General features: G+C 49.5%; 1 protein-coding gene across 1 annotated transcript; it reads right to left on the bottom strand.

The window, feature by feature from the left end:
* Nucleotides 1-1,106: 1,106 nt before the first annotated feature.
* PI16 (peptidase inhibitor 16) lies at nt 1,107-10,362 on the bottom strand. The gene is made up of 6 exons (XM_032647639.1): nt 10,113-10,362; nt 5,936-6,157; nt 4,012-4,121; nt 3,638-3,726; nt 2,332-3,009; nt 1,107-2,116 (listed from the first exon to the last, which is right to left on the bottom strand). Exons 1-6 carry the CDS (start codon nt 10,281-10,283, stop codon nt 1,995-1,997), a joined length of 1,392 nt encoding a protein of 463 aa, XP_032503530.1. The 5' UTR covers nt 10,284-10,362; the 3' UTR covers nt 1,107-1,994.
* Between the last annotated feature and the right edge of the window lie 14,124 nt (nt 10,363-24,486).

Genomic DNA, 24,486 nt, shown 5'->3' with positions numbered 1-24,486 from the left:
TATTTATATAAAATGTCAGAATAGGGCTTCCCTGGTGGCGCAGTGGTTGAGAGTCCGCCTGCCGATGCAGGGGACACGGGTTCGTGCCCTGGTCCGGGAAGATCCCACATGCCACGGAGCGGCTGGGCCCGTGAGCCATGGCCACTGAGCCTGCGCGTCCGGAGCCTGTGCTCCGCAACGGGAGAGGCCACGACAGTGAGAGGCCCGCGTACAGCAAAAAAAAAAAAAAAGAATAGACAAACCCATAGAGACAATAGATTAGTGATTGCTTAGGGCAGGGGCTGGGGGGCGTGAAGGGAAAATGGGAAGTGACTGCTGAGGGGTGTGGGGTTTCTGTTTGGGGTGATAAAAGTGTTCCCAAATTGTGGTGATGGTTGCACAACCCTGTGAATATACTAAAAACCACTGAGTGGTACACTTTAAATGAGTGAATCGTATGTTATGAGTTATACGTTAATGGAGATACATTCTATCATCTCATACACACACACACAGCCTTCAGCCCTGGACTGATTTGTATGCTTCCTGTTTAGCTGCCCCTCCCCACCAGCCCCAGCTGGGTCCCAGGCTGCCCTCATCACCTACCATTGCTAGCCCTACTCACACACTTGTGCTTTCCTGCCCCACAGCACTTCGGGACAATCCTGTGCTTCCCTGGAGGGTGTCTGGGACTCCAGAGCCCTTTCTCAGGACTCCTCTAAGCACCAAGGGTTGGCAAAACCATGCTGAGGTACATTTCAGACCTTGTGTCCTGGGTGGGCATGGGCAGCAGGGCCCCTGTGAAGAGGTCGTGTGCCACTCCTTGATCCTGGGTCACGAACCCAGCTAGGCTCCACTAATCACTCCCAGAGCTGGGAGAGTCAGCCCAGCACCCTTCGCCAACCCTTGGCCCTAGCCCCTTTCCGCCGGCTACCTGAAGATTTGGGGTCGGGGGTTAGGAAGGAAAGGAAAAGTGCCTCAAAGAATTAAATGGAGTGTTTGGGGGAGAGGGCGTGTGAAGAAGGAACAGTTGCCATGAGTCAGTAGGGGAAGAGGTGAGCCTCTCAGGGCCCTCCGCCCAAGAGCCCTCCCTTGCCCCCTTTGTTGTTCACAAGCACGGCGACTGGTCCTCTTACACAGGCTTTTATTCAGGAGTCAGGGGCTGCCTCCCTTCCCTGGTCCCTGCCTGCTCCACCCATAGAACCCCTCTCAGATGGGGCTTGTCCTTCATCTGCCCCTTAGGACACCCGCTGCCTTCTAAACAGGAAAGTTAGGGGACCGGATACTCAGGGAGAACCTTTACCTTGCCCAGGCAGACAACCCAAGGCCAGGCAGGCAGGGACCTCCCCAGAGTCCTCACTCACTGCCGCCCCCAGACTGAGATGGGAGGAACAGAAGGGGTCCAGACACATGCAGCCAGCGGGCAGCAACCTGAGCTCGCAGTGGCCAGGCCCCATGCCCCCAAAGATGTCTGTGGATGAGGCACATGCCCTGCAGCCTTTCCCTTCCAGAGGGACTTCAGCCAAGAAACATCTTGTTTGGCGGGCTGGGGACAGGGTGGGGGAGGTGGCAGGAGGACAGCTGACCTCTTCACCCTGGGAAGGCAGGAAGCACTCCTGGGAACAGCCTTAGACTCCAATGGCTCAACGAAGAGGCCAGGGGACTGGAAGGGGCTGAGGGGTTCCTGGGAAGCCCTGCGATCTTCTGTCCCTGGAAGAGCAGGACTGTGGCCACAGGACAGCTGGAGAGTGGGCATAGGCCACAGGAACACTGCTCAGAACAACCTGCAGCTGGCTGAGGGGTGGACCTCCCCAAAGGCAGAGGCATCGTCCCTGTCGAGGCCTCCTGAGGGCACAAGGCCTCTGGCCTGGAGTCTGGCTGGGGTGAAGGGGGCTGCTGGGCCACAGAGAGGACCTTCCAGGAAGCTGTGGTCTCTTATTGGAGAAAGACAATGCAGAGTGGGCATGAGGCTAGGGTCCCCCCCCATGAGGCCTTGCCTTTGAGTGGTGACCCCTTCAGAAGATTCCAGCCAGCACCAGGGGAGGCAGTAGCAGCAGTCCCAGGAGGAGGCCCCAGCCGTGCCCAGGGCTCGAGTTCAACCCTGACTTGATGCCATGCTTTTCAGGGCCCTCTGCACCTGCAGGAAGGGAGAGGCTTTGCCTCAGCCTGGAGACAGCTCTGCCTGACCTCCCACCCACGCTACCAAGGCATGCACGTGGGGCCCAGCAGCCAGGGAGGAAGCTCCTACTTGGAGGGTGCATGCCCCGCCGTGCCTATATCATCTATACTAGAGGCAGGGTGCTGACATTCTGGAACCAGGAGGGAAGGTAGGATGGGAGCTACAGGCCTTACCTGGCAAGGAGGACTGCAGGGCCAGGGTACGCCCACCCATGGCATTAGCGGTGGCAGAGGCACTGGGGGAGTTGGACAGGGACTTGGAGGAGGTGTGTCCCTTGTGCTCCAGTGTGGCCTGCAGCTCACCTGGCTTGTCCTGCGCTGGAAAAACTGAGGCCAAGATCTCACTGGAATGAGGTGACTCGGCCTCAGCCTCGCCCTCCTCCTGGGAGTGGGGTAGCGGCTCCCATGTCCCCGTCAAGGACATCTTGGGCTGCAGAGAACTCTCTGGGCTCCTGGAGGGCATTCTTGTACTGCTGGCCTCTTTATCTGCTGATTTGGGGGTAGGATCATGGGTTGATTTGGGGAGGGTAGCCGGTCTCTCATCCAAATAGAGTAGGCTGTGAGTTGCCAAAAAGGAAGGGACCTCAGTTGCTAAGGAAGGTGGAGCCTCTGTTGCCATGGAAGGGGAGTCTTCTGTTACTAAGGAAGATGGGGCCTTGGTTTCTACAGAAGGTAGAGCGTTTGTTGCCAGGGAGCCTGAGACCTCTGTTACCAAGAAGGATGGAGTTTCCGTTGCTAAGGAAGAAGTGATACCCTCTTTCCTAGAGCCTGAGGCTTCTGTTGCCAGGGAAGATGGGGCCTCGGTTACTAGGTAAGGCAAATCCTGAGCCTCTTCCGGGCCTCTGATGGGTTCTGATAAGAGAGACAAGGCCTGGCATTAGTGCTGCAAGCAGGACCCCGCATCCCTCACCCCACCGCAATCAAGGTGAGGTGATCAAATGTCCTACGAAGACACACAAACACACATGCACACACCCTCTCCAGCGAATATGTCCCTCATTGATAATACATGTTATTTCTTGTGACTGACAGTTGCCCCTCCAACCACCTCCTTGTCCAAGTCTTCCCCTCTCTACACACGCATTTCCACTTTTTCAGGGGATTTCTCCCGCTGGATTCCTGTTCCTAAAACACCCATCGCATTGCAGGCCTGGCCTTTGGAGTCCCTCTGACCACCCATCTGGCCACGCCTCCCACCTCCACCCCCGCACCCCCTGTGCTCAGGAGCCCCCAACTCTCCTCTACCCTCTGCTTGGAGGGTAGAAAGCTGTTCACTTGGAATGCCAGGGCGCCAAAGTGGTGCGCAAGGAGGGCAAAGCAGGTAAAGCGGGCTTGGGAACCCGGAGGGGGTGGGGCCGCTGAGGGTTCCTCCCCTGGCCCACGCACCACTCTGGAGCCTTGGAAGACACCAGACCATCCAGTAGGCGTCCCCTGCCTCACCTGCCTCCCCCCACCCCACCCCACCCCACCCCGGACTCACCACACAGGGAGTTTTCACAGTGGTAGCCCAAGGGACATTGGGAGCATGGAGTTCCCTCCTGGTAGGGCCTCTGCCCCTTCACGTTCCCCCTGCAGGAGGTGAGGAGGATGCTGGGGGGAGGGGGGTCCCTGCCAACCCCTGTCCCTATCCCTCATACACACACCTAGTCTGGAAGCGCTCCCTGGGTCTTACTTGCCCTACACTAACTTGCTGGGCCAGTAAGAGCAGACTCCCATGGGTGCCCTCGCAGCTCCTCCAAGGGTATAGGGTATGGACCCCAGATTGGCCCCCTTCCTCCTCCTTAGACTGTGTCCAGCTCAGCCCTCCCCTTGGCTCTGCCCACCCCCTTCCCCCAGGGCTCCCTCGCCACTCACGGGGGCTCATAGTTGCAAACCAGCAAGTGGATATCGGTCTCCTCAACGCCCTGGAGCTTCTCACAGAAGTGGGCACCACAGCCAATCCTCTCTGTCTTGGCCCAGACCACCTGAAGGAGGGAAAACCCAACAGTTTAGCCTGCGCAAGATGGCTCCTAGCTAGTGTCTCTCTACATCAGCCTTCTATGAGTGAGGAGAGGAGGAACCCTATATGTAAGATCCAAGTCCCTGAGGACACACAGCTTCAGGACAAAACTCTGAACAGGGGGCTTGGGGGGAAATTTGTCCCAAGCAGCCTACTCTCCTCTACCAACCACACACACTATTTCACTAGGACTCTTTCCCTCTGAAAACCTTCCCCTTTGATAGACCCTCATGAATTCTTCTGTGGGCTCCTTCTAGAGGCCCTTGCATTTTAAACAAGGGATATAACAAAGGAATGAATCTCAAATGGGAGAATCTTAAACATCAGCAACAAGCAAAGGCCAAGGAAGGGAACAGGAGGAGCCATTTTGGAAGTAAAACTTCCCCCCAAATCACAAGTAAGCAGGGACCTGCCCTGCCATTTCTAAGTGTGGGTCTCCTAACTGGTAGAAGGCGTTCTGTCTTAAGTATAAACTTTAAAAAGTCAAAACAAACTTTGTGCCCTGCCATTGGCTGAGACAAGCCAATATAGCTTCCCTTTGCTATTTCTAGGCCCAGTCTCCCCAGGAGTTACTCAAACTGAGGCCCGTTTTTTGTTGTGAGATCTGGCTCTTGCTGTTAATTCTGCACAACTCCCCAGGATTGGGGTCTTGCTGCTTGAATCAGCTGAGAGTTCCCAAGGGACCACTGTCGAGCATCTCCCAGGCAGAAATGACCCCAGAATGCACATGCACTCAGCCTTAGAGAACACAGGGGTGGAGATGGGGCAGCCCGACTCCTGCTGGGCACTGACAGCAATTCCTGCAGGAGGATGTATGTACGGGGAGTGTGAGAGGTGGCAGGGAAGAGAGAGAAGGGGGCAGGGAGGGCTGGGGCCTCACAACTTCCTGATCTGGGTGGGTGATGTTAGGATTTCCTTCTCTAAAGATCACTAAAAATACCACCCAAAGAAACACTGGAAAATGGAATTGGTGGATATGGGTGGGAAGATGGTTGGTTCATTTCCTTTTTCTTTTTTTAAAATTTGTCATGTTATTGTTTGAACAACAAATAAGCATTGGGAAGAAAAAAAAAGAATTCAATAACACTAATGTTAACTCCCCTACACACACCCCTATGCCCCTTGTCTGCAAACTCAAACTTTCAAAATGCAGTAAAACCCTGACATAGCAAGAGGCAGGAAATGCTCTTGGAAGGCTCTCTGAAACGTTCACTTGATGACAGCTTACTCTCTTATTTCGCATGTAGTTTTTCAAGGCAGAAGAAAAATTGTGTATTTGCTTTATCAGTCCCTGGCAGATTGGAAGCAGCAACTTAGACACTCTGAGAAATGACAAGAGGGACAGTGAGAGAGAGAAGACCGAAGGCAGCGGGGGAAGCCCTTCACTGCTGGGGCAAACAGCCGTGTGTAACCTCGGCCAGAGGACAAGACTGCTTAGAGCTCGATCAGGATCGCCTGGCACAGTAACTACCCTCCAGGAAAAAGGCTCTGAGACACCTAATTCAGGTCTCTTCAGGACCAGGAGGCCGAGAGGGGCCGCCTAGGTTTTCAGAAGATTGTGGTTTTTAAAGAGACAGCTGAAAATGGTTTAGACAGTCTGAGAAGCAGACTTCGTTGGGGGCCTGGACAACACATGAATTCCTGTGGAGAGATGACTTTTATGAAGGATGCAAACGGGGCTTACGGACTCCCGGGCTCTGACTGGAGAGGCGGCCCCGCCCGGCCCTTCCCGGCCCCGCCCATTGCCCTGTGGCCCCGCCCGCCCGTCCAGCTTCGCACCTGCGTGTAGTGGCCGCACATCTGGCCTGTGGCGCAGGTGGCGGCGCTGAGGTTGTAGTGTTCGCGCTCGTGGTGCCACTCCTCCATGGCCAGCGGCACGTCCAGGCCCTCGTCCGTAATGGCGAACAGGTTCTCGCCGCGACGCCCGCGCTCCTTGTTGTGGCCCCACACGCACTGCTGCGCATAGGCCTTGGCGAAGGCGGCCAGCTCCTCGTCCCACCTCTGCGGGTCAGGTTGCGAGGGGGAGGTGAGGACGCCTCGGGCTCAGTGGAGGCGGGAAAGGAGGGTGGGAGAGGGAGGTAAGGATGTCCAAATTGGGTGAGGATCAGAAAAGAAGGTGGAGGGTGTTCTGGGGGGCCTCTGGAGGCCGAAGACCCTCCCCTCCTTGCAGGGTGACTCGTGGACATGATCTGGAACACAGCTGTGCTGATGGGGAGCTTCTGTGGGGAGGTGGGAGGGTGCCATCCCAGGCCATGGAGTTAGGCAAACTTGGGACCATTCACCAGCTGTGTGGTTTTAGACAGATTGCCTAACTTTCTGAACTCTCATAGGACTTTGGGAAGAAAAAATGAGATGATGTTTTTGATAATGGGATTATTAATTAATAGTAATGTCATTCTATTTGCAAGATGGGTGGTGATGCCCCTGCCAGGGCTGCTTGAACTGTTCTGAAGCTCACACACGATGTCCAGTGAGATGTTCCAGGGCTGGGTTGTTTATTCAGCCATTCCACTCCCTCTACCCACCCACCAGAAATCTTACTTGAGGGGCCAGCACCCCCTTTAACCTCCCACTCTCCCCTTGGGATAGCCCAGCTTTACCAGCTCTGGGCTTCCCTCCCAGTTGCTCTCTTGTCAACTGGACAACCCCTTTCCCCAAGAAAATTAAGTGTGTGTGTGTGTGTGTGTGTGTGTGACCCTCACTGAGAGGCCTATTTTCAGAGCCTTGGTGGCCCAAAGAGCTGTCAGGTCCCAAAGGCAGTGTTCTCCAGGGAGGACCTCAGGTGAGATGGTGGGAGGGGGCATTTCAGGTTAGAGGGCCTCTGAGGTTCTGTGTCCCAGGCTGGAAGGATGGGCCCAGTGTGGGTGGGAAGACAGATTAACAAGGCATCTGACCAAGGGACTGAGGAAGGAGGCCTGGATCCCATTAAACTGTCCTTGGCCTCTCCTAGAAATGGATGGCCTGGCAGCAACTCTTGCTCCACCCTCTGGGGGCCTGCCAGCTGTGGGAGCCAGACAGCCCATAAAGTACCAAGAGCTTGGGTGACCCTGAGGGGAGGGGGCTGTGTGGCCACCCCCCCCCCCCAGGGTTCTCAGGAGCAGCTGCCTGGGGTACGGATGGGAGCACTGGGCTGGGATAGTAAAATGCTGTAAACTCAGTGAATCCCTTTCCCTCTGTGGGCATTTTTGTCCCAAGTCACTGGTCCCTGAGGCTCTCTCAAACTGGTAGTAGTGGAGGATAGGGAGCGGGAAAGGGGCAGGGTGCTGGGGACCAGGCTCAGGGTGTCTGGGATGACCTTCAGGGCTCCAGACTAGACTGTAAGCTCCTTCAGCATGTCTGGCACAGTGCTGGCCCAGAGCAGGTGCTCAACAGACATTTCTCAGCTGTTGATGACTGAGACACAGCCCTGCTTAAAGCAGTCTCTCCTACAGAGCTCGGCTGTAATTTCCATCCTGACTGGATGCCTGGAGTCCCACCATTAGAGAGTCATTCCTGTGAGTCTTAAGGCTTCTCAGTTGTCCAGAGACCCCTGTGGAGGTTCAAGAGTCAAGGTACCCACCCTCACTGGCCACTTGGTCACCATCTGAAAGCAAGTCCATTCATTCATCCACTCACTCATTCATTCAACAGTCCTGAGCACTATGCCAGCCCTGGGGTGACAGCAAGGACCAAGAAGCCCAAGTTCCCAGTGTCATAAACTGTTAACTGGGCCACCATGTGGTAACTGACAGATATGCGATGGGTAGTATAGGGGCACCAAAAGAGGGCCATTTAGTGCAACCTGAGGATGGAGAAGGAGACATTAAGCTAAGTGTTAAAAGATGAGGCATTGGCCAGGTGGAGAGGGGAAAGGCATCCTGAACAGAGGGCAAACATGAATAAAGGCATGGAGCTGGGAAACGTTTTGGTGGGGGAAAGATAAGCTGCTCGGGTTACTCAAGGAGAAAGTGTGAAGGAGAGGAGGCTGGAGAGGTAGACAAGGCTAGACACATAGAGTGGGGCTTCTCAGGAGCTGGGGCTTTATCTGGAGGCATCAGGGAGCCAATGCGAGCCACGGAAGGGTTTTGAAAAGGGTCAGGCCAGTGTGTTGGATCATTCATCCTGGTAGTAGAAGCCAGAGGCTGAGAAAGCAGGTAAAGGCTGTTCTAGAATTCCGTGGGAAAAGAAATGAAAGACTGAACCAGGGTTGTGTCAAAGAGGTGGCGGAGGGGTGGGGGGGAGATAGGATTCAAGAAAAATTGAAACTTCTGGGAGGTAAAAGTGGTGATGATTAGACTTGGAGGCTGAGGGAGAGAGAAGAATCTGTGATAACCCCCCCCTGCTTCACCCTGGATCCATTCCCTCTTTTGTTATCAAACACTTATTGCGCACTTACTGTGTGCCAGGCCCTGTTCTAAATGCTTTACACATAGTCACTCATTTCATCCTTTCAACCACTCTACAAGGGAGTTATTATAGTGTTATCATCCCTGATTTACAGTTGGGGCACAGAGAGGTTAAGTAACTTGGCTGAGGTCACATAGCTAATAAATGGCAAAGTCAAGATTTGAACCCAGGCCATCTGACTCCAGAGCCTCTGTATTTACCACTGCTGAAGCTGAGCCTACGCCTTGTCCCAAATTTATCCTAGTGTCCCAGTCCAGCCTTATCTCCCCCTCCTCAGATCACTTCCTACCAGGCAGCAGCATATCCCATCAATATCTGAACTGCTTCCTAGAATGTTGCCCCACTCCTGAGGTCCATCTCTGTCTACAAAGCAGCTTGCAGCCTGTGTAGCCCCCAGCCTCAGCCAGCAAGACTCTAGGGCATCAGGGACCTACAGATGGGGAAACTGAGGCCCAACAATGTGTTCCAGGCCTCAACTGGGGAACTGTTGGCAGAGCTGGTAACAGAATCGGGAGCTCCTAGTTTGTTGTCTGCAATTCCTGGTTGCCAAGGCTGATAGGGCTGTGAAGGGCGGTGCTGTGTGCATCCGTGGAGCCCTTCCTAGATCTTTTTCATAGGTCATCCTGTCTGACCCTCAGGGCAGGGACTGCCCGTACCATGTGATCAGGAAACAGACGCCTTTGAAGGTAAAGGGTCCACCCAGAGTCACTTCAGCTGATTGGACAGAGCTGTTAGAACTCTGGTCTTGGACGCCTGGTGCAACCTTGCTCTCAGGCAATGGCTAGGGGGTCCCTGGACACTGCCCCTCACCTAAGGGTGACTGGAGAATAAGGGCCTGTGTAGCCCTCAGGGAGGGCAGGAAGGGGGTGAATTTCTCACTTTATCTCTTTCATGTAAATATACCGTACTATACTAAAAATATATGTATGTGTACTTCTTTTAGATTTCATTTTCCCCCATTCAATATTATATCTGTGAGATTCTGTCCATGTTGATATTTATGTAGCTCTAATTATGACATCATTTTACAGATGGGAAACTGAGGGTCCTTACTAGGTTAAGGGACTCACCCCAAATCACAGGCCTTGTGAGTGGTCGAGACAGATTTTGATCTGTGTGATTCAGAGCCCTGTCTACTTCTGGTTCCTGTTCTCACCCCACCTCCTTAGTACATCCCTCCTACCCTGGGTGCTGGGACTCATCCTGCTGCCCTATTTTTTCTTCTCATCTCCTTGGAAGGTATCTGAAAGATCGTTTCACCAAGGTATTAGGAACTTCCTGTGTTCCCCCTCCCAGGGGCACATGCATTTTAGGAAGTGCTGGGAAGGGGTCATTGGATCAGGGAGCAGGGCTTTCAGGTCTGGCTCTACCAGCTATGGGACATACAAGCCCCTGAGGGACCAGCAAGTCCCTCTGAGCCTCAGTTTCCTCATCTGTATAATGAGGCTGCTTATGGGGGCCTGTGAATTCTACAATGTCAGGGACTCTGTTCCTGCCGGAGAGATGAATCCCCGAGATAACTTCCACTCACGCCGTGAAAGGGGTTGGTGGGGGCCCTGGCCACACTTACCATTTGCAGCATGTTGGCGGCCGGTGGGGACACCTGGGATCGGTAGAGATTGTGCAGCTCCACCATCACGTGTTTTTCATCATCACTGAGGGCTCCGGCAGGGCCCACGGCAGCCCCCAGCAGTAGCAGCGGCAGCAGCAGATGGGCCAGGAGGCTGCGGAAGTTGTGCATGTTGGCCAGTCCTCTCTGCCTCTCCCGTTCAGGGGTCTGGCAGCTGGAGTTAAAGTCCTTCCCACACAAGCACCACCCTGGCTGGGGCGGGCGGGAGGGGCTGTGTCTGGTGGCCTGGCCCAGTTCAAACAATGTCTCAGGGAGGGCTGGGTGCTTGGGTCCCGACCAGAGTTGAGTCCACTCCCAGCATTTATCTCCCCTCAGAGTCCTTGGCTAAAGCCTCCTTTCGCTTGGTAACAGGGGCTCAGGCCAAGAGCTGTGTGAGTTCCGCAGTCCCTCCTGAGTTGTGGACAGGTCTCCAGGGGCAAAATCACAGTAACCTCTGCAACGACTGCTTGCACCCCAGGTCACACCCACTGGGTGCTGAGGACAGGTAACAAGAAGGGAGTCACATGGATCCTACCCCCAGAGGACTGGGCAAGGTGAGGAAGCAACAGGCGGCGTGTGGCAGGATGGAGGAAGACAAGATGTATTTGGCAAAGGTTGGGCCAACCTAAGTCTGAATCCTGGTTCTGTTCCTTTTCTAGCTGTGTTTTTGGCAGTTTTCTCAACTGAACCAGTGACAGTAATAGTACCTACCTAACGGAACTGGAAGGAAGATTAAATGAGATCAAATGTATAAAAAGCACCCAGTACAGTAACTGGCACATAGTAGGCTCTCAGTAACAGTAGACAACAACCACCCAGCCTTGGAATAGGCTTTTCACTATGGATACAATTGTGGCTTGCATGTGCTTGAGGTGCTCATTTGGAAGTGGGATGCTGGGACCCTTCCTGCTCTGAATATGTAGAAAATAGAATGTGTCTGTTTTTGACATCAAGAGAGAGCAGAAAAGCAGAGTGGTGAGTGAGCTGATATAGCAGGAGCTCTGAGGTGGGTGTATTGGAAGGGAAATAGGTCCAGTGGCCAAGCACTTGCATTGCAATGACCATGCAAGGGCAGGGACCAAGGTCTTGGCCTTGGTCCCTGCCCTTGCATGAGGTAGGAAGTGGGAACCAGTACTCTGGAGTCTAGCTGGGATCCTTGAAGCCTGCACTTTCAGTGAACTATACACATAAAACTGGTTAAGATAGCCCAATGAGCAGCATTTATTCACCCATTCATTCATCTGTTCATTCAACAAAGATTTACAGAGCTTCTCCATTGTGCCAGGCACTGAGCTGGGTGAATAAGACAGATCTGGTCCCCACCATCACGAAGCAGGGAAACTGCCAGGAAACGTGTAGAGCATTGCGGTTAAGTGCATGGGGCTTATCATCTGGGTGGCCTTGGGCAAGCTATTTCCCTGCTTGCTGGCCTCAGTTTCTGTAAATTGGGCTTAGAACAGAACCTACCTCATAGGATGGTCATGAGCATTAAATGAGTTAGTATACTGATAGGGCTTGGGATAATGCCTGGCACATACTAACTGCTCATTGAGTTAGCCAGTATGAATGTATTCATTATTATTATTATTTATTATTACAGGTGGGAGAAATTACAGGGCCTCAAGTTGTAGTAGAGAAAAAAATACAGCAGCCTGGCCTGGCTTTTCCTCTGGGAGGAACCCCCTTGGCCTGGCGGATCTCACAGCTGGACGGGGAGGACATGCACCCTTGGAGGGCAGAGGATGCAGACTGAGGAGGTGGAGAAGGAGCCTGGTTTGCCTGAGAGGGGACGGTGAGATGGAACAAGACTGGGAGGCCGACCAGAGCTGGCCCGAGTGTTTGCGGACCGCTGCACGCAGCCAGAGGGCCCTACTCTGTACATGCACATGCCCACACAGTGCTCAGAGTCCTTGCTGTGTGGGTGACCTCATTTACTCCTCATATGACAGCTCTGAGGTGGGTCTCATAATCACCACACATGAGGAAACTGATGCTCAGAGAGGTGAAGTGATTTCCTCAATGTTGGGGGCTGGGGAGGGGTGCACCAGAGCCTGGGACCTGCCACTGGGAAGAGAGGGAGGTTGAGGGCAAGCAGACTGGGGAGAGAGAGGAATGGAGGACAGGAGGCGAAGTTAGGGGAGGAGGAGAGGGAGGGGTGGTGACAGATTTAAGCACATGCAGGATTGGCTGTGGTTTACATCAACTGTGTTTTTCTCTTTAACCAGAACTCGGGGGAAATTTATTTTGTGTTACAATCTATATATGCCTTAAATCGTTTCTTTTTTTTTTGGCTGCACCGGGCGGCTTGCAGGATCTTAGTTCCGCGACCAGGGATTGAACCTGGGCCCCCACAGTGAAAGTGGAGTCCTAACCACTGGACTGCCAGGGAATTCCTTAAATTGTTTCATTTTGAATAGCAATATAATTCCACAACAAAAAATTAAGCCAAAGAGGGGAAAAGAAAATTCCATCTCTAGTATTTGCTTCTCGTCTTTGAGCAGGTGCTACTCAAAGTGTGGTCAACAGCCCAGTGCCATTCTGCCAAATGTTCACTACTGCTTCTCAGCACAACAGGTGCAGAAAACAAGAGTGGGCACTGAGGAACTCTTACGGCAATTTGACATAGTTGTTTTATGTCTGCTGAACCTCTTATTCAAAAATTGAGGCTTGCATCTTTTTTTTTTAATTTAATTAATTAATTAATGGCTGTGTTGGGTCTTCATTGCTGCGCGCAGTCTTTCTCTAGTTGCGGTGAGCGGGGGCTACTCTTTCTCGCGGTGCGCGGTCTTCTCATTGCGGTGGCTTCTTTTGTTGCAGAGCAGGGGCTCTAGGCGCGCAGACCTCAGTAGTTGCGGCACGCAGGCTTAGGAGTTGTGGCTTGCGGGCCCTAGAGCGTGGGCTCAGTAGTTGTGGCGCACGGGCTTAGTTGCTCCGCAGCATGTGGGATCTTCCCGGACCAGGGCTCGAACCTGTGTCTCCTGCACTGGCAGGCGGATTCTTAACCACTGTGCCACCAGGGAAGTCCCCAGCTTGCATCTTGTATATCTAGTTTTCATTTTGCTTTTCTAATAATAATAATAATTTTTTAATGTTTTATGTTGTTGTTTTAAGCTGCCCAGTTTGTGGTAGTTTGTTATGCAGCCCTAGGAAACTGATGTGGTCATTTTAATCGGTGTGCAGTGAGATCTCATTGTGGTTTTACTCTGCATATCCTAGTGGATAATGATAGTGAACATCTTTTCATGTGCTTATTTGCCATCCTCTTTGGTGAAGTGTCTGTTCATGTCTTTTGTTCATTTCGAATTGGATTGTTTTGTGTGTTTTATGACTGTTTAGTTTTGCAAGTTTTTAAAAAAGTATAATTTTAGGGCTTCCCTGGTGGCGCAGTGGTTGGGAGTCCGCCTGCCGATGCAGGGGACCCGGGTTCGTGCCCTGATCCGGGAAGATCCCACATGCCGTGGAGCAGCTAGGCCCGTGAGCCATGGCTGCTGAGCCTGCGCGTCTGGAGCCTGTGCTCCGCAACAGGAGAGACCACAACAGTGAGAGGCCCGCGTACCTCAAAAAAAAAAAAAAAAAAGTACAATTTTAGATGCTCGTCCTTTGACGCATACATGTTTGTCGTTTATTTTTATGGTATTTTACAAAACTGTTGGTTTGTAATGGACTGGAAATTTTAAAAACACAAACTCATCCTTTACCACTGACAATTTGAGAAGCACAGTCCTAGTATGTTTCCTTTTTCTTTCCTTAATGAAGGAATAGCACATGTACAATGTTGGGTTGTGACTTTTTTTTTTCTAGGTAGTTATAATTTCTCCAACTTGCTCATATCTTTCTAACTACCACTTTGCAATGTTCGCAAAATATTCCACAGAGTAGCTGTGGTGTAACTTATCCCGTTCTCAAAGTTAGACATCAGGTGAATCATTTGCCTTTGGGCGCAAGGCTTTTTCTTATATTGTGGATATTATTTTCTTAGTTCCTATTCTCACCATTGTAGCTCAGCTTGCTCTTTTATTAGAATTTACACGTCAGGCTCAGGTCAGATTGCTGGATGCCATATTCCGTGTTCTCATGGAAATGAAAGGTCACCGGCACTGAATCCAAACCCTGGAAGCCTGGCTTTTGCAGTCCCAGCCACTTGATGATACACAATTCACTGTATAGTGAATTATCTTTGTGTTTCTGGGTCAGGGAAGGAGAGGGAGTAGGGGAGACGGGAAATGGGGCAAAGAGAAAGGAGCAGAGGAGGGAGTCACACAGAGGTTCAGAGAAAGGCTGGGGAGGAAGAGACAGACTGAAGGGCAGGGAGGCAGGGTGAGTGCCAGAGGAAGGGAGAGGAAAAGGGGGTCAAGAGAGTTCAGAGGTGAAAACAGGTCAGACACATCCACATTCTAAGCATGACTGTCATACATTAGCTGGGCAAATCATTCACCCCCTCAACCCTCACTTTGTTCATATGTAAAATGGAATAATACCACCTTCCTCAGAGACTTGCAGGGATGATTCAATAAAATGAATGTCAAATACGTAGCACTTGATAAATGGTAGCTGTTTTGAATCAGTGGAAAGAGGCAGGAGGTCCCCAGGTGCCTCAACAGGGGCAGAATGGGATCTGCTAACTAATTTCCTGGTCTAGGGTTTCTTGCTTTGGGAATAGGGACTAGGGGCTCTGAGGAGAGAGCATCCCCACCACAGTGGGGGCCACAACAAATGGCTCCAAAGAGGAGAGCCTAGCTGACCCAGCCAGCCCCGAATCATGACCAGGTCCCGGCGCCCAGCCCACTGGAGTCGGAGTCTCCCTCTCTCCCCTGAAATACCAAGCTTAGCTAAGGCCCAAAGCCTGCATCCCGGAGACTCTTGGCCTCAGCAGGGCTGGGCGCCTGGCCCAGACCTCCCCTGGGCCACTGGCTTCCTGGTGCAAATTCCTGACAGAGCACAGCTGTCCCAGGCCTTGCTGGGACACTAATGGGACATGAATGGCCCCCTGTAGGAGTGTGGGCCGGCTTGGTTTTGGAGCTGGGGTGAAGGAGCCTGTGGCCAGAATTGTGGGAGCTAAGTCTGGGCCAGCAGGAGGGCCACCTGGAGGTGTGTGTGTGACCAGCAGGGGGCCAGCCTCTACAGGTGTTTGTGCCTGCCCCCGTCACAACTGTCTGGAGGCCAGGTAACCAGGGCGACGAGGACCAGAGAAGAGTGTCTATGAGGATGGAGGATGATGATGGCAACAAGGGAGTGGCTGAATGGTACACGTGGGACGGTGTGGATACCAAAATGAGGAAGGTCAGATATCCCCGCAGGCAGCACCACCCCCTTCCTCCTGCCATTTTCCAGGCAAAAAATTCAAGCCATTTTTGTCTCCTGCCTGGCCTGTATGCAGTCTTCATCACATTGTCCTTCAGGTCCATTCCAATCTTCTTTTTTCTTTTTTTTTTGGCTGCATTGGGTCTTCGTTGCTGCACTCGGGCTTTCTCTAGTTGTGGCAAGCAGTGGCTACTCTTCGTTGTGGTGTGTGGGCTTCTCATTGCGGTGGCTTCTTTTATTTCGGAGTGTGGGCTCTTAGGCACGCGAGCTTCAGTAGTTGCAGCACGCGGGCTCTAGAGCACAGGCTCAGTAGTTGTGGCGCACGGGCTTAGTTGGTCCGTGGCATGTGGGTTCTTCCAGGACCAGGGATCGAACCCATGTCCCCTGCACTGGCAGGCGGATTCTTTAACCACTGTGCCACCAGGGAAGTCCCAGTCCATCTTCTTTAAAAATGTATTTATTATGAAATGCTTAAGGCATAGGAAAGTATAGATGATAATATAATGAGCACTCATCTAGCCACCACCTGGCTTCGGAGATAAAACATGGAAGCCCCTAGTGTCCCTTCTCTGATCCTAACACTCACCTTCCCAGGCATACCACTGTCTGAATTTGTTCGACATTTGCATGATCTCCATTGTACTTTTACTATACATTCCTTATCCAGGCACAATATGTAATATTGTTTTGTATGTTTTAAAAGGTCAGCGCTGTCCAAAGGAACTCTCTGTGATGGTGGAAATGTTATCTGCACCATCCAGTATGGTAGCCACTAATTGCATGTGGTTAACAAGCACTTGAAATGTGGCTAGTGGGGCTAAGGAACTGCATTTTTATTTTAATTAATTTAAGCTTAAATAGCCACATGTAGCTTGTGGCTACTGCATTGGACAGCATGGGTTAGATCCTTCTAAAACTTGTTTTTCCCTTCTTTCCCTCTTCCCTCTTTCCTTCCTAAGATTTCTTGACATCGAGGCATGTAGAGCTACCTGATCATTTTCCCTGCTGTACAGTATTCTACTGTATGAATACACAGCCATCTACCTATCTGTTTTCCTACTGATGGACATTTGGGTTGTTTCCTTTTTGTTTTTTTGTTTTGTTTTGTTTTCAACAATACAAACGATGCTGCAGCAATGCTTTTTGTACATATCCCTGCTGGTCTTTCCCAACTTTATTTCTAGTGCCTGCTGTGGCAAACAGTCCCATGACCCTGATGTGGGTTATTCCACAGCCTCCTAGCTAACTGCCTGGCCCCCGGTCTCTGCCCCCCACATTCCCATTCCTCTCCTGGCACCTGTCAGCAGCCTAGCCAGGCTGATGATACTCAAACACCACTTTCATCCTGTGTCTTTCCTTCTGAGGAACTCAGTGGCTCCCACTGCATGGCATCTGATCTCACAACCTGGCCCTACCCTAGGACTCGCTGTGTTTGCCAGCCTCCTTCTGGTCCTCTGCACACATCGTGCTCTCCCTACCTCTGTGCCTTCATTTTCCATGCAAAGCACCCATTCTGGAATATCTATTTTCCTGCCCCTCGTCCACATACCTAAGTCCTTTAACATATTTGAGGGTCCAGCTCAGGCCTCACGTTCTCTGGGGTAGTTTTCATCCTGCAGCATTCATTCAGGAAACGCTCGTGAAGAGCAGTGTTCTCATGGAGCTCACAGCCTGGCTTTCACCAGCGACTCCAGTCCACCCCTGCCCCCCACCCCCTGCTCCCAGCTTTCTGCACTCCCCTGGCAGCTTAGCATGGATGAAGCTTTGGAATCCAGGGAGGTGTGGGTAAGGCCAGTTATGCCAACCACCTGGGGGGCATTGTCTCCCCAGTCAGATGGGCACCACCAGCCTCTGCCTCCAAGGCTCTCCCTTTTCTGGGCTTCCACCGGTGGCCACTCTCTCCATTTTCTGATGGGCACAATCTTTACATTAATGTTTCTCTGTGTTATATCTCCATTCTGATTTCAGTCAAATCTGGAGACCATTCCTTCAGGTGGCTTTGCATCTAATTCATCTTGTATTGATACGGTTTAATCCTCAGAGAGCATCTTACTTCCCAGTATTTAGTTCTTAAAGTGCACTTTACACTTGATCCCCATGTCTCCACAACAAGATTTTTAAACCTCAAGGGGCTGGGACCACGTTCTTTGGGGTAACCCCAAGGATATCTAGACTAAAACATAACACGTACAGCCAGCCCTTGGTGCTCTGCACAGCTCGACTCAAGATGCCTGGAGACTGGTAGAGGACAGACCTGCAGGCACTGGGGGTCGGGCAGGAGTTGGGGAGCCTGAGGGCCAAGAAGTATCTTCTGGGCCAAGACAGTTCTCTCCGAAGCCTCGTAAAGTATGCTGTTGGCTGCACATCTGTGTAGAGTTTTGTCCTCAGCCAGGAAGGGATCTGTGTGGGTGGAAGGAGAATGTGGCTGCCTCTGCCCACATGATCCGCCTTAGGGAACCAGAGGGCAGGAGAGCAGCATGGGGCTCTGACAGAACATTGAAGGACCCAGCCTCTCGAAGGAGCTGGCGATGAATTCAGCTGAAAAGGACGAGCTTTGTCCTTGTTCCACAAACCCGGGCCAGACAGGGTGAAGGAAAGCATTAAATGCTGGGAGCCAGCAAAGAGGATGAAGGCTGAGCTTGGTGGGAGGCTGGGAGGTGATATCTTCAGGTGATTTTTACCGAGGGTTCAGGATGGAACTGGGCTAAGGGGAGCCAAGGAGAGGACTATGCAGGGTACCGGGGAGCAGAAAGACAGTATTTCCATCAACCTAAGAGGATTGGTGGTCGGGAGCACTGGGTGGGTGCTTCCACTCTTGATTCAGCCACCAACTACGGGCCTCAGCTTTACCTATTCATAAAAAGGGAGGGGGTGATTAGAGAACCTTTGGGGTCTGGTCTAGCTCTGCCTGTGATTTCAAGGATGGCTCTTGAGGCTGGAGGAGGGCTGTCCACAGTGGAGGGCAGAAGCTAACTGTGAGAGAGGACACAGGCTGAGGATGAGAGGAAAGTGGGAGAACACACCGAGTCCCTGATCTGTGCAGGGACAGAGCTGGGCCCTTCACATACCTGGTCTCAGGTATCTTTATACTGATGTTCCGAAGACAGGATTAGCTGCATTGATTTAGGGATGAGGAAACCAAAACCAGAGAGGTCAGTGGAACTCCCCAAGGTCAGTGTCCCAGCAAGCCAGAAGTGGGATTCCTACTGAGGCCTTTGGCTCCTGAGTCCCTGGCCCTTCCACCTCAGGGGGAGGCTCCTGAGGGGCAAGGAGGCCCTGTGTGTGGGTATGTGCCTGAGTGGATGAAAAGGAAGGGACTATTGAGTTGGCTTTTAGACTAATGCTGTAGTTTCTTAGATTTACAAGGTTTTCATTAACTTAGTTTTCAGTACTTCCACTTTGTGGGGATGGAAAATAAGGATTTTTTTTTTTTTTAAACAAGAAGATGGAATATGGTAGGAAGTTGAGAAAATATGAGTTCCTGATCAGGACAGAGTGAAGACAGAGAAAGTCGACTCGAGGTCAGGAAGACAGGGAGAGAGAGTCTCAGCTGTCTACCCGGTGAGGAGGATCCTCAGGTAAGAAAGTGCAAAGATGGGGCTTTTGTGGCAAGTGCTAAATGGGTTGCATAAGTCAATACTTCGTTAATATGGTAAAACGTTAGCATTTGTAAAATCTTAGTGGTGGGTACAGACGCTGTTAGAATTGAGAATGTACCCAGATTATACAGAAACAAACAAAAGGTTTGGCCAGAGCTGCCATGTTAAGCATGAGACATTGAAAAGAAATGGCAGGGTAGCTACAGAAATATATGAAAGAAAGGAACATGTATGTGATCGATGAAAACCAAGTCTAGAAAAAAATGTAACCCAAGGAACAGAAAAAAATTTTCCTACAGCATTTTGAACTACAGAAAAATTTAACGGGACTTCCCTGGTGGCGCAGTGGTTGAGAATCCGCCTGCCAATGCAGGAGACATGGGTTCAATCCCTGGGCTGGGAAGATCCCACATGCCAAGGAGCAACTAAGCCTGTGCGCCACAACTACTGAGCCTGCACTCTAGAGCCCGCGAGCCACAACTACTGAGCCCACAAGCCGCAACTACTGAAGCCCTCGCACTCTAGGGCCCACATGTCGCAACTACTTAGCCCATGTGCTGCAACTACTGAAGCCCACGCGCCTACAGCCTGTGCTCCACAACAAGAGAAGCCACCGCAATGAGAAGCCCTCGCACCACAATGAAGAGTAGCCACAGCTAGAGAAAGCCCGTGCACAGCAATGAAGACCCAACACAAACAAAAATAATAAAATAAAATTAAAAAAAATTAACAACAACATGAATTCAAGAAGTAAGCAAAGGTGAAATGACAGAACGAGATAAAAAGGGAACAAACTGATGGCACTTTTATAAAACTAACATATCAGAAGTAACAAGAAACTGAGTAGATATGGCTGAAAAATAAACTGATATGGAGGTAAGACTTAAGATAATCATGGTAAATGAGAAAAAAGGTAAGTTTTTTTTTATGGTATTCATAATAAGACTACATTAAAGCCTTTTATTGTATTCCCTAGACCACCAGGCACAACACCCAACACGTGGTATTTTAAAAATTATTTTTAGGGCTTCCCTGGTGGCACAGTGGTTAAGAGTCTGCCTGCCGATGCAGGGGACACGGTTCGTGCCCCAGTCCGGGAAGATCCCACATGCCGCAGAGCGGCTAGGCCCGTGAGCCATGGCCACTGAGCCTGCGCGTCTGGAGCCTGTGCTCCACAGGAGAGGCCACAACAGTGAGAGGTGCATGTACCACAAAAAAAAAGAAAAAAAAATTATTGTTAAACTGTACCAAGTAAATGTAACTGTATATGCTAATACACAAAATGTCCAGTTCTAGATTCAGCATAAGATATAAGTATACCTCCACAGAGAGGCAAAAAGCTAGATGCTATTTTTACGTATTTATAAGGCCCAAACAGGTTAATGTACATTCTTGACATCACAGATTTATTTCTGTGTTAATTCACTTTCAGAAAGCATGTATAACCATAATATACATGGTGAGAAAGTAATTTTATTCATATGTTTGGACATAAAAAATATCATTATGCAGTGTAATAATCCCAGTTGACAGAATCATTTTTTTTTTAAAAACAGATATATTAAGAAAGAATTCAAGAAAAGCAACAACCAAGCCCTGATTGGGCTCCTCTGTTTTGCCGGGTGGCACTGATTTATACCAGCTGTGTACAGTCATTTGTGAGTTCATTTCACAATCAATGCCTGGCCGAGTTTGCTTTTGTACATTACGGAAAGTCATCTCAACATTTGCATTTGTGCAAGCAGGCCTGCTAAAGAACTCTGCCTCTGCTTTGCAGGCAACTGCGAAAGCAGTTCATCTTTTTTTTTTTTTCCCCTGTTTTATTTACATACTGAATATTTTTTTTACCCTGTGATGACAGCACAGGTACTGATCTCTGGAGAAACACCGAAGTTCTACTATACACCATTTCAAAAGCTTAAATGGGGTTATCTTAGATGTCGGTGCAAATCTTTCCCCAAAATAAGAAAGGACATTTTTATTCTGTTTGGGTAACTCTGAGATTTTTCTAAAGAGATTTAACCTAGAAGGCGTGAAAGTCAATCAGGGAATGCTGCTCTTCACTATCTTTGCCAAGAGTGGGGCCCCAATGTCAGGCCAGCCTCCAGCCAGCCCACAAGCTGTGGGTAAATTGTGCGCTTCTCGGGCAGAGCTGAGCCCCTACACTTCCCTCCGCCCACGGTGAACACAGAGAGAAAATGGCTCCATTCTTTGGAACCACAGACCATTGAGAGAACTTCGTAAGATGTCTTTTTTTCTTCCTTTTGAGAAAAAAGGTAAGTATTAAAAAAGAGAAGACATTAGTCATAAAAGATCAAGACAATGAAACAAAGGAATAAATATAGAATCTGAAACAGAGAACCTAACAAATGGAAAAGAAAAAGTAGTCATTTTAAAGAAAATACAAACCACCTTCCCCAGAATGAAGAATGGAATTGCAACTCAAAAGAGCACACCTTGGGAATTCCCTGGCGGTCCAGTGGTTAGGACTCGGCGCTTTCACTGCAGGGGCCCGGGTTCAATCCCTGGTTGGGGAACTAAGATCCCCCAAGCCACGCGCAGTGTGGCCAAAAAAAAAAAAAAAAAAGCGCACACCTTTTTCCAGGAAAAACTGATAAAGAACAAGAAAGAAAGAATTCTTCAGGTACATAGATGAAGAAGAAGGAGGAGGACTTCCCTGGTGGCGCAGTGGTTAAGAATCCGCTTGCCAATGCAGGGGACACGGGTTCGAGCCCTGGTCCGGGAAGATCCCACATGCCACGGAGCAACTAAGCCCGTGCGCCACAACTACTGTGCCTGCGCTCTACACCCCGCGAGCCACAACTACTGAGCCTGCATGCCACGACTACTGAAGCCTGCGTGCCTAGAGCCCGTGCTCCTCAACAAGAGAAGCCACCACAATGAGAAGCCCACGTACCACAACAAAGAGTAGCCCCCGCACGCCGCCACTACAGAAAGCCCTCGCACAGCAACGAAGACCCAACGCAGCCAAATAAATAAATAAATACATTTATTTGGGGAAAAAAAAGGAGGAGGAGGAAAGGAGAAGAAGGAGAGGAAGAAGAATGAGGAGCAGGGGGGGAGGGGAGGAAGAATAAGAAAGAAAAAGAGGGGAGAAAGAATAAGAAAGAAAAAAAGAAAGGAACCTTCATTTTAAAAGGGAATCTTAGGCTGGCCTGTCTTGCCCCTACCAACAGTCAATGCTGCCAAATGACAATGGAGAAATGCCTCCGAAGTTCTGAGCAAAAGGAAATGTGATGCAAGAATACTTTATTCAGCCAAGTCATATTCAAGCATAAAGACCACAGAAACATTCTCAAATACAGAAAACACAGCGTTGATGAGCCATCCTAGAAAAACTTAGTGATGATTCAGCCAACTGAGAGTTTAAAAACAACTCAGGAATGAAGAAGTGATGGTAAAAGTACTGGTGGTGAGTCACAAATCATTTTAAATATAAAATGAAGGCTAAATAACTCTGAGAATTATGGTTTCAGAGCAGAAGAAAATGCAATAGACCCTGATAATGTCAATATAGTTATAATTCACACAAATTGGAAAGTAGAGGAAGAGATAAAGTTGGTAAAAGAGCAGGCTATTCCCTTATCTTCAGAGCCTTGAACCATGCCATCTAAAAAGGAAACCTTATTAAGAACAGCTGTAGTTTCTCAATGTTTCTCATCATCTTAACTTCACAGAGATCTTTTAAGAATTAATTTTTTGTGTGTGTGGGGAAGAAATGTCTACTTCACTTTCTTTTTCTTCTGTTACATTCACATAAAATTGATGTAGTGTTTTTATTCTTTAAATGGCATGACTGGGCCCATTTTAATAAAAGCATTTCTATCTGGCCTTCTAACTAGAAATACCCTCGAGATACCTAGAATGCTGTTCACCTAAAGTCAGTAGTTATCGCTGGGTGGAGGTTTTCATAAGATCACTCAAACTGTCTTCAATTCTTTATAAGATGAATCATTTTTATAGAAATAATAAAGTCATTATTATGAAAAAATAAGATTGGTGAAATATCTACATGGTACCTAGAGGCTTGTCAGTTTGATTTATTAAGAAAGCCTAAAGTACATGTGTCATGTTGAAGGAATGTGCCCTAATACAATGGAATTCAAACTGAGCAAAAAGGACATATTGGAGTATAAAAATATTATCATGGGATAGGAATTATAACTTCTAATTTAAAACAACCTGGATGCAACTAGATCTGCAGAGTCAACACAATCTCAATCAAAATTCCAGCAAGTTATTTTGTGAATTTTGACAAACTGATTCTGAAGTTTACGAAAGGCAAAGGACCCAGAATAGCCAACTCAATATTGGAGAAGAATAAAGTCAGACAACTGACAATACTGGACCTCAAGACTTACTATAAAGCTACAGTAATCAAAACAATGTGGTATTGGAAAAAGAAGAGACAAAGTATCAATAGAGCAGAGTAGGAAGCCCAGAAATAGATCCACATAAATATGGCAAATTGATCTTTGACGAATGAGCAAAGGCAATACAATGAAGCAAAGATAGTATTTTCAACAAATGGTGCTGAAAGAACTGGACACCCACACGCCAAAAAATGAATCTAGGGCTTCCCTGGTGGCGCAGTGGTTGAGAGTCCGCCTGCCGGTGCAGGGGATGTGGGTTCGTGCCCCGGTCCAGGAAGATCCCGCATGCCGCGGAGCGGCTGGGCCCGTGAGCCATGGCCGCTGAGCCTGCATGTCCGGAGCCTGTGCTCCGCGACGGGAGAGGCCACAGCAGTGAGAGGCCCGCGTAACGCAAAAAAAAAAAAAAAAAAAAAATCTAGACCCAGACCTTACACCCTTCATAAAAATTAACTCAAAATGGGTTATGGACCTAAATGTAAAATGCAAAACTATAAAACTCCTAGAAGATAACACAGGTGAAAACCTAGGTGACCTTGGGTATGGGGATGACTTTTTGGATACAACACTAGAGGCATGATCCATGAAAGAAACAATTGATAGGCTGGACTTCATTAAAATTTTGAATTTCTGCACTGTGAAAGATAATGTCAAGAGAATGAGAAGACAAGCCACCAATGGGAGAAAATATTTACGAAACATACGTTTGATCAAGGACTATTATCCGAAATATACATAGTCTTAAAACTCAACAATAAAAAAATGAACTACCTGATTACAAAATGGGCCAAGGTCTGAACAGACACCTCACTGAAGAAGATACACAGATGGCAAGTAAGCATATGAAAAGATGTTCAACATCATGTTATAGGGAATTGCAAATTAAAACAATGAGGTATCACTATACAACTATTAAACTGGCCAAAATCCAGAACGCTGACAACACCTAATGCTGATGAGGATGAAGAGCACAGGAACTCATTCATTATCAGTGGAAATGCAAAATGGTACAGACATTTTATAAGAGCTTGGCAGTTTCTTACA

Source organism: Phocoena sinus, chromosome 11 (assembly GCF_008692025.1).
Source record: "Phocoena sinus isolate mPhoSin1 chromosome 11, mPhoSin1.pri, whole genome shotgun sequence".
Lineage (NCBI taxonomy): Eukaryota > Metazoa > Chordata > Mammalia > Artiodactyla > Phocoenidae > Phocoena > Phocoena sinus.
The sequence above is the reverse complement of the archived record's forward strand: the minus strand, read 5'-3'. Positions and strand labels throughout refer to the sequence as shown.

What these genes read in the sequence shown, in the direction of transcription:
- PI16 (XM_032647639.1), bottom strand. Translation starts at nt 10,283, where the DNA reads ATGCACAACTTCCGCAGCCTCCTGGCCCATCTGCTGCTGCCGCTGCTA. An exon ending in TGTGCGGCCACTACACGCAG is followed by an intron (nt 4,122 to 5,935) that starts GTGCGAAGCTGG and finishes TCCCTCCTTCAG; the next exon opens with GTGGTCTGGGCCAAGACAGA. An exon ending in GTTTGCAACTATGAGCCCCC is followed by an intron (nt 3,727 to 4,011) that starts GTGAGTGGCGAG and finishes CACCTCCTGCAG; the next exon opens with GGGGAACGTGAAGGGGCAGA.